At 37.2% G+C, this 10,049-nt stretch overlaps 1 protein-coding gene across 4 annotated transcripts; it reads right to left on the bottom strand.

The window, feature by feature from the left end:
* Positions 1–475: 475 nt before the first annotated feature.
* Positions 476–8,331, bottom strand: LOC18050243. Of its 4 annotated transcripts, XR_002906416.1 has the most exons (10): positions 7,942–8,331; positions 5,079–7,772; positions 4,872–4,975; positions 4,153–4,222; positions 3,215–4,027; positions 2,639–2,841; positions 2,253–2,364; positions 1,742–1,939; positions 870–1,066; positions 476–794 (listed from the first exon to the last, which is right to left on the bottom strand). XR_002906416.1 is itself a non-coding variant. In XM_006439400.2 (9 exons), the coding sequence occupies exons 1-9, from the start codon at positions 8,092–8,094 to the stop codon at positions 923–925; spliced, it is 4,491 nt and encodes a 1,496-aa protein (XP_006439463.1). In that variant the 5' UTR covers positions 8,095–8,331; the 3' UTR covers positions 476–922. The 4 variants fall into 4 exon arrangements, 3 of the variants coding, with proteins under 3 accessions (XP_006439463.1, XP_006439462.2, XP_024043988.1); XM_006439400.2 differs by having other exon boundaries at positions 476–1,066; XM_006439399.2 differs by lacking the exons at positions 476–794; positions 870–1,066 and having other exon boundaries at positions 1,777–1,901.
* Positions 8,332–10,049: the final 1,718 nt, after the last annotated feature.

The raw sequence follows: 10,049 nt of genomic DNA, 5'->3' as shown, positions 1-10,049 counted from the left end.
TAAAAGTTGCAGAAATGCTATGAAACCCAAGTAGTGTAAGCATCACAACTTATTCAGTTACATTTTTCTACGTTCAAAATGATAACGAGTGGTTGGGTGCAGAATTTTTTAATTATTAATTGCTCTTTCTTGATCTTGTTCATTGTACGTGTAATGGCTGTCCGGCCCCTCGTGTCGGTATTTGTTATACTGGAACTGGATAGCAAGAATCTAAGATGAACCACCATGCAAGTTCATTCTTATCGCCTCAGAATCAAACTTCCAACATACCCACTCAGGGAAAGTATATTTATTTGATCCAACTTTAGAACGTCGTAATTCATGAAAACAATCCATTCCTTCCATTACATAAAATTAGTGACATTACAATATATTAGTATGCTGATCTCTGATTTTCTTATGCATATGCTTATATGATACCATTCAAAGACAGAAAGTGATATTTGTGTGAGGGTTTCTCACAAGTTTCGAGTGAGAATCGAAACCATAAAGCATTGGAATATTTTTGAGTTCAAAATAATGTGTGTACCGGAGAGATATGAATATTTTCACATCAATTTTTATGTTTGAGAAACGAATATACTGGGACAGTGGGGGCGCATGCCCCCAATCATCCATCTATATCTTCACTTATCTACCATCTATACTGGTAAACACAGCAAAATATGAGTTGAATAGTTGGTATTTCAAGCTCATCGTCCTAGGGAGCCAGCACCGCACAGAAGCACAAAATAATTTGCAGGTTGATTCTATCTTCCCGGAGCCAGGGCAGAGATGGATATAACTCCGTCTACCTAAAGAACAAAATTCTCCTTGAGATAACTGCAACTACAACAGCGCAAAACGAGGAAAACCATTTAACTAGGAACCTTAAAGATGATCGTCTGCTATCCAGCCCATAAAAATCGGCAAGACAGGATGCTCATAACTGGAAAGTGCCTAATTCAAGGCCGTGTCTCGTAAGTAACACCTTACGGTCACCGACCCATTCCAACCGGTAAGAGAGGTCAAGATTTTGAATCAATAACTTTAAATTGTCTGCATAGCTCAAACTCCCAGCATGTTCCTACAAATTAGGGAAGAAGGTTATAGAATCGTAGTAATGCTCTTTAAGTGTTTTTAAACATGGTTGAGTGAGTGCATCTAGAGCAGCTTTTCAACAGAAACCTCCAGAAATGGGGAAAGAACTATGGATGACAGTGCTCCCAAAACTGGAAACAAAGAGACCGGAAAGGTAAAGAGGATGAAAATAAGCAGTCCCAGATATTTTGTTTAGTTCTTTGTGAAATTACACTCCTAACAAGGCAACTGAATGGCACTGAAGAAAATCACATACTCACAAGAGGTGATAATACAATTCCTTTCTAACTTATTTTTATTATTTTATTCAAGGTCGTGTTTTCTGTTGAAGCAAGACAATGCAATTTAATAAAATTCATTATCTGAAGTGTTTGTGACACATAGCATGAACTTTTATCAACAATTCTACTTTTTGAAGGTTCAAATCTACAGATCTGGCACGGCAAACCAGTAATCATGTTAAGAATATTGTGAATTTATAATTCTTCCAGGTCCATCCGTATGCATCATGGCTTTATATGAAGTAAAGCAAAATGAAATGAACCAGAAAATGTCGAAGCAATTCCTTGTAGTGAACATCATGTAAAACTACTCATGGCAGATACCTTGTAGTAACATCATGTCTATAGAAAGTAATGAAAGTGTCAACAATCGAAATTACCTGTAAATTGGAATCTCCCATTATGTTTGCCATTATGCTAGACCTAGCAGTATTAGGTGAAAATCCTTCCCATGGAGGAACAAATATCAGTTTGGTGCATTGAACAGGAACCAAGCTCCGGCTAAGTTTCTCCCACCATACAGATCCCAAGGACCACCATCTAATCATCAAACCATGTTCAGAAAAAGCAACCAGTCCCTGCCATTAGCAGGAGAAAGATGCACATCATATACTGGAAGTTCATCTCTTGTACATTTATATTTCTGAATAATTTAAATAACTTAAAGGCACCATGCCGTTAATGATATCCAGGAAGAAGGTAACAAGCAGAAGGTTTTTATTTGATTTACTACATGTTATCAACTCAGAAGTTTGTTGAGAAGGTAAATAGAGAGATATTAGCAGAACTAGAATAATGACAACGATGAGGCAATGATGAAGATTGTACATGGCATCAGAAAACTGGTCAAGTTCTGGAAATGAGTGTTTATTTTGAACCAAATAAAGTTACCTCTCCATCTGGAGAAAATATCAGAGCTGAAATTACAGTGGTTGCCACAGAATCTGATTCTCTAGGAAGTCCTGGAGGTCCACTTGCATCCAAAACCTTTATTTTTGTCACACTGCATAGGAAATCAAAGATGCACCAAGTGGAATCAATAATTTACCTCTTAGGTTATCCCAAGAAGGAGATTTAGAAAGCAAAACCGAAAAATAATAATCCAAATATATATTTAACACTCAGAGAAAAAGAGGGAAACAAAAACATCAAATAAGTAGTCTTAAAACTAGCTGACTAATAGCATAATTTAAACTTGTTGTACGAAGCTGAAAGAGTTGATGAGCATACAAGCAGTTTACTGAACCCAATTTAAAACATTGAGGAGATTTTGATACCTTTGCATATCATGTACCCGAATGCTAGCTTTCTTAATGTCTCCAATTGCATCCCCAACAGCCAGTTTGGTTGAAGTGTCATTGAGGGATACCATGGGAAATACATGCACTATTTCCTTTAATGCTGTCATTGATGTGTGAAGGCAAGTTTTTCGCATGACTGAATTTCCAGGGTCCATAGTTTGTAAAATGAAGTTAACCACCTGCAAATCTGTCCAAACGTCAGATAATAATGAAACTGTGGTTGCAGCAATGTGAACAATTGACATAAACAGATAAAAATATATATACTTGAACTGAAAAAAAAAAAAGAGTAAAACAGAAGAAGATAAAACTTTTGGGGAGATAAAACAATTAAATAGCTCATGATGTATAACCAAATCATAAGAAAACTATAATTAAAAATGGATACTGATTAGAAGAAAATGAATTCACAAAAAAAAAAAAAAAAACTTACTGCCCATTTGTCCTTTATGGTGTTCCATGTGGGAATTGCATTTTCATATTCTCTCTAATTACTTTACTTCAGAGATGGACAGCAACCTAATTGGAATTGACTTCACTAACTTTACTAACCTTATCAAGATGCTGAGCCACGTTTCTTGGAGAACCCCGTACAACCCTGATGATAGTCATGATAGATACCAGGTGAACAGGTGAATCTGAGGCAGTAGACCAGATTTGGCTTTCTACAACAGTTAGGAAACCTAGTATATCAGCCATTGCTAGACTTGGAAGAAGAATTCCAACCAAAGTTTCCCGAATTGATGCTGGTACAGCTGGATGTTGTCCAGCTAAGTTGGCCGATGAATTACTTACACATTCTATCTGGAAGAATATATCCCCAATAAGACGAGGTATTTCAAAACCAATGCAAGTCTTCCATGTACTCTCCATACCTTCTGCAAGAAGCTCTGCTGCAGTAGAACTATATTTCTCATTCGTTGCCATAACCAACTTTATCAATGGTTGAACAACGAGCATAGCAAGGGTTGGCTTCACAAGGCTAGGATACCAAATAGCCAATGCTGCTGCAACAATTATATGAGATGTCATTGCATCTTGACTTGTTCCCCCTACACATGAAATCCAATCTTGCACTTCAAATGATTCTAACCATGAAAGAACATCAGATTCCTCAACAAGAGAATTTCCTTGAGTTTCCGGCAACATGTCAGAAGCTAATTCATTTGCAGATATTTTCTCTACGTTTGAATTAGCATGTTCATCATCTCCAGTTGTTGATAGTGACCACACAGGTTTTGCATCAGCAACTCCTTTTGGACTGCACAAAGGGAGCGGAATTGCTCTAGAGGCAGCACAGTGAAACAAAGATCGCGCAGCCATACGAACATGTTCACTTTCATCTTGCCAGAAACTCACTAGAAGCTGTTAAGAAAAAGAAGAGATAGAGTTTATAATACTTACTAACATATATGAAATGTTGCCAAACATGTAATTTTAGAAATGAAATCAGAGACTGTCAAAACCATATAACCAGCAGAAGATGTAACCTGAAGTAAAGGGGGCTTAATATCTGGAAAATTTTCTGCAAAATTTCGAGTATAGAAGGCTGCTAAAGCACTGCAAAGAAGACCCACGATAAATGGTCAGCAATATTAGCAATAAAATGTACATTGCTTTCAATGAAATAAACCATGGATGCTCATCTCAGAAAAGTAATATTTAAGCAATCCACTGCAGCAATATTAACCTTATAGATGCTTTTCAGGACAAAAAAAAAAAGAAAAGAAAATTCCTTATAGATGAAGATTACACAACTAAGAGAGATATGATATCAAAACAGTGAACTGAAATAATGAAAGTACGCTGGTACATTGCAAGCCATGTATGCATGAGGATTGAAGTCTTACCCTGCAGTCTGTCTGGCTTTAAAGGTTCCTAAATCTAACAATCAACCAGAAGGATATTCTCATATTCCACAGATCATATTAAGGAATGATAATAAAAAGCAAATGTTAAATACATATAGGATAGTCCTAAGCAATCGCGACTAGTTGATATTTTGCAATCACACTTTTTCTACACATTAGTCCAGCAATTCCAGCTTCTACGCAACTCAACTACTCCAAAATTGAACCCAACAGAGAAAGAGATAGAAGATAACAACTCTAAACTATAGCAGGCTACAATAATAAGAACATTAAATGTAAACATCATTATACAAGTAGACTGAAAACATGCAGTACTTCTTGGTAAAATAGTGTAATACCTGCTAGCTGCTGAACTGGGGTGAAACAAGCTAATCATGCGTTGTGCAAGGGATACCATTGTCAGTGACCTCATTGCACAAAACTCTGATGATGATTTCCAAAGCTGAAATATTAATCAATAATATCTCAGACGAAGTTAAAATCAAGTCAAATAAAAAACATATCCAAAATTCAATACAGATTATCCAACAGATTATCCAACATACCTCAAGACCAGCTTTCAGACCAGGAAAAGTCAAAGTCAAGGATCCCTTTTCCCCTTGCAAACCAGAAGCTACAATAAAGTTTTCTGGTCTCTTTAGCTTCATTTCAGTTATTAGCAACTTATCGAGCTCTCTATCAACATTCCACAAATGCAAAAATGACAAGCTGAATCGAAGTATACATTCTTCAAGTGACTTAATCCAGGTATGTTCTTCTATAGTGTCAGTTGACATACTATGCCCATTAGAACCATCAGCAGCAGTCATGGCGTTGGGGCCGGCAGTCTCAGTTCCATGTTCCATGGTAGTGAAATTTTCTTGTTTATCACCATTCTTTGCTGCGGATTCATGCATCTGATAAGGAAACATCAATGATGCAAGGTCAAAACTCAAGGTAGCTATTCCAGGATATGGGCAAGAGCACTTAATGGTTTGCTTTTTCCTTTGAAGACCAATCCGTGTGTTTAGAGAAGGTTTTCCGGAATTTCCTTTACGAACATGGGAAGCACTGGGCTCGGAAATAGTAGAGAAAGCAACCCCTCTCTCATCATTATGTATTTGAGATTGACGAAAAGTTCCATCTTCATGTATTGGAAGAAGTAACGATGAAACTGAAGTATTCCCATTCAACACAGAACCAGAAATGGAATTCATACTGATGCCTTTACAGAAATGATCAAACATTGAATGAGAAGCTGTTCCACGAAGGACGCGTTCTCGAGCACCAGTTTTTACATCCCAAATGAATAAAACATCAACAGCATCAGATGTTCTCGAATGGTCCCGACAGAGGCATGCAATATAACCTCTGGGACAATCCCAAACAACTTTTGCAGGATAATTGGGATGTCCAGGAAACATTCTCTCCACCCTCAAGGTTTCAAGGGAAGCAAGAGCAACAGAGAAGTCCTCCCCAACAGACAGAAAGCAATCACTCCACGGATGTTCAGTCTGAGGTGGGGAAAGAATTATTTGGCGCACCGGAGCCACATGGTGGTGCATGACTGTGATAAGATTTCCAGAGCCAATATCCCATATACGAATAGAGCAATCCATGCTTCCAGAAACTAAAACCTCATTGAAACTCCATCCTTTGGCAGTGCCCACCATTCGATGTGCCGCCAAACACAGCACAGCACCTGTGTGCCCCAAGAAATATTGTCTGGAGACATGTGAATTCACTTTTAGGCTAGCACCAGGAGAATTATGTCTCTCAAACAAATCAAATTGTATGACCTCTATTTCGCCACTAAAGAAGCCATACACTATAGCATAGGGGGCATAGAAACTTTCCGAAATAACCATGGAAGATGATACAATCTTTTCCTTGTGCACAAAATCATCCCTTCCATCACCTGCTTGTCTACTATCTACATGTTCTGACCGAGGAACAGTATCTTGACAAAAAGTCAAATCATTCTTCCCAGTGCAAGAGCCCTCATTTTCATCCAGAAAAGTAGAATTATTAACCCAATCAACAAAAGAAAAACCTTCTCCAACCATTCTGCATTGCTTTCCAGGGCCACTGTGTTTCTGACTCAGTGACCAGACTGAGATATATGGTCTCCACTGGGAAGTTTCTTCAACATGAAAGCAGACAGTCTCTATACGCAGAAGGTAAAGGCTCATTTGAATAAAACGAATGGAATATTTAACACCAGATGGATAAGTAACGGCAGAGATTTCAAAATGTGGCTCATAATCAAATTTTTCGTTCATATATGATATAGCATAAACAATTGCAGACCCTCTATTATCCCACACTGCAAAATTTTCGTAAAATGTTGTACAAACTCCCATTGTATTCTCTATTTTCTCAGCAACAACTCTTTCAAGAAACATAGCCCCTATAACATATGAGTTAGTAGAACCACCTTCAAGACAAAAGAGATTATCCACAAAACAAATCTCTCCAATTGTACTACCACTTCCCAGCAGCCTAAATATGCAATGATCTTTTAGTACAAGAGCAATGATATTGCCACATGTTGCAACTGACACAAGATGTCCTCCCTCAACCACTCCATTCTGCAAAATAGCCATATCCAACTGTGAAGAACTTTTACACAATCCATTCCCCTCCTCCCTGTCTAGGTGAGACTCCTTTGATATTGGAACCAATTGTAGCCTACCAACTGAATCAACCATCAGTCCATAATGCTTCCCCATGTCCTCACCCAGTGAAACTACATCCATAAACTTCCATGGCCCAATAGATAAATTCCCGTGAAATACCGTTTGAACAATGGTAAGACCATAGGTATCAACTATAACCAAAGTGCATTTAGGGGGTTTTTTCATTGGAACCTCTTTGTCCTCAGAAACTAAATCCCCTTCCATGGACTCAAAAGAATGATGGTCAGATAACTGGTTAGTATCAATGAAACAGCACCCAATACACACATATCGCGGGTTCGAAGGCAATGTACAAATGACTGATGGACTGCCAACCCAGGGAGGCAGTTTTCTTCTGCGCCTGCAATGTCCACTGCTTCTGCTCCATACGCACAAAACACCATCAGTACAAGCACTTATTAAGGCACCATTATCTAAGGAAGATTTTCCCATAACATTACTTGAATTTTCAGCCTTCCAGTGTTCAGCCTTCCCATCTCTTGAAACCATGGCAGGATAACATATACTGAGATCAGCTATCGGCGCGGAATGGCCGCACAACATTGCAACAGGTTTAATTTCCTGCAAGTTGGGGGGAAAAAAGTTCAATGCACATGTTCTCAAGACTTAGATGCTTAATTTAAATAACATTTTGGAACACAAAAAGAATAAGCACTGAATTATGAATAAAACCATTTGATATAAATCGTTCACGGAAATTAACAAAGACGTGGGCGACTCGTGACATTACCGAGTAGGAGGAATCAGAGAAGGACCACCAGAGAATGGAGCCATCGGATCCACCGGTGTAAAGAGTCGGGGGTTGGGTCAGTGCGCTGGTGGCGGTAACTCGATGAGACGGAGGCGTGCCGGACCATATGCACGCTACGGATCGGCACTTCATTGGCCGAATTTGTTAGTACATATAACTCAGGATCAAAATTCCGGCCGGTGAGTTTAGTGCAATTGAGTTATTTTCTGTTCTGTCAACTTTGAACTGGCTGTCAACTGAGTGGTAAAGACCACGTTGGACATCAGTTACTGTTTAAGCTGAGTTTGTGACTAAAAAAAAAGTGATTCTGGTTCTAATTTCTAAAACCACTTTTGGGATTGAGAGGAACTTTAGCCTTCATTTGTTGTAGGCTTGCAGCTTCAGATGGAGCTTATTCAATTACAACTCTTATTAATAGAATTTTTTATCACAAACATTTTAATTGTATGGATAATTAGTGAATTTTTTATTAAAATTTATGAAATTATTTAAATGAATAAATTCTGAAAGTTGCATTATGAAATCAATGAATTATGATCGTGAAATGCAATAAAACTTCTCTCATTACTATGAGGAGGTTATAATTTAATAGAGATGTAGTTACAAAATTATTATTTTAAAATTTTGAAAATTTCCTTAGTGCAAGTAATATAATTGTGTACTTACAAGCACTCATAATGGGAATTTTAGAATTAGAACCAATGACATATTTAGTTGTAAAATTATGGCTTAAAATCATAATTAAAATAGTGTGGGCTCACAATTTAGGAATCATTCCCACGAAATTACCATCGTGAAAATATTCTTAGTGCAAGTAATATAGTAGTGTATTTACTTACCAACAATCGAAATGAGAATTTTAAAATCGAAAGTAATGACGCGTCTATTTATAAAATTATATCTTCAAATCAGAATCAAAATAATATCAGGTCCATAATTTGGGAATAATTCTCGTAGTTTTGATTCCCTAGGGAAATTTGGGAATCATAATCCAATTCCCAGAGCTGTCTCTCACCTTCATTGAATCTTCTTAATCCCCAATTACCCTCAATTAAGTTATGTTATTTTTGTATTTTAGTCCCTATAAAATTTATGAAAACATCTAAAAGTTTTATATTATTTATAAATAGGTCCTTCATCATCGTCGTCGTCATCATCATCATCATAATAATAATATTATTATTACTACTTGATTTGTTTGAACTCAAACAAACTAAGTAATTAGAAATAAGGCCAAAATCTATTTAAAATCTTAACGAGAACTCTCGAGTGCTATTGGGGTATTACTCCATTTTTAATTTATTAACTCTTTGTCGTATATTTTTTTTTTCACCTAATTATAATATTTTTTTATGCACATTACAAAGAATGAATGGTTAGTAAGGAAAACTCTAGAGCATGAGAGACTTTTTAAGTTTTAACAGTATGATATAAACTGCATGAATTCTGTATCATTTCCCATACCTTGCAGTGTCTCAAGCTAAAAGCAAGCTTCAACGTTGACACTCCCTGCTTCCACTCTAGCAAACTGGGTGATCTTCGCAACAGCCTTGTTGGCTGGACCACTTCTCACAGGCAGCAACTGGCCTTCCCCACCCAAAATCGTTTCCGCAGACATTCAACCTCGGCGAACTACTTATTAAGCAAGCATTTTTCTTCAACAACAGGCTTCCCCATGCTATGTATGACCTCAGTGTTTTTTTTCTCCAAGACTCCAAGGACTTCTTTATCTTTTCGTCTGTGTACATAACGATAATGTTGTTCATTTTCAATACCACGTTTCTCAACTTGATCTCTTGCTTTCATGAATACGAATTCTCCCTGAGCTGCATTTCCAAAATACTCTGGTGGCAGTGGTGGTTGCAATCTTTGTCTAACGCCCGTTCCTGGCATGAAATGAACTTCTTCATCAGGATCAAGAGATCAATTTATGAGGGAATATGCAAGTTATCTTAAAAGTCTTGGTCTTGAATGTGAAATATAAACAAAGGCACGAACATACATGTGAAAGAATATATATATATATAAAGATGCATACATAGTAAAAATTCAGGATCTTAAATTTAAATATTTCTATACATGAGTAA

The sequence above is a fragment of the Citrus clementina genome, unplaced genomic scaffold (genome assembly GCF_000493195.1).
Source record: "Citrus clementina cultivar Clemenules unplaced genomic scaffold, Citrus_clementina_v1.0 scaffold_3, whole genome shotgun sequence".
Taxonomy (NCBI): Eukaryota; Viridiplantae; Streptophyta; class Magnoliopsida; order Sapindales; family Rutaceae; genus Citrus; species Citrus x clementina.
This window is presented reverse-complemented; position numbering and strand designations above follow the sequence as displayed.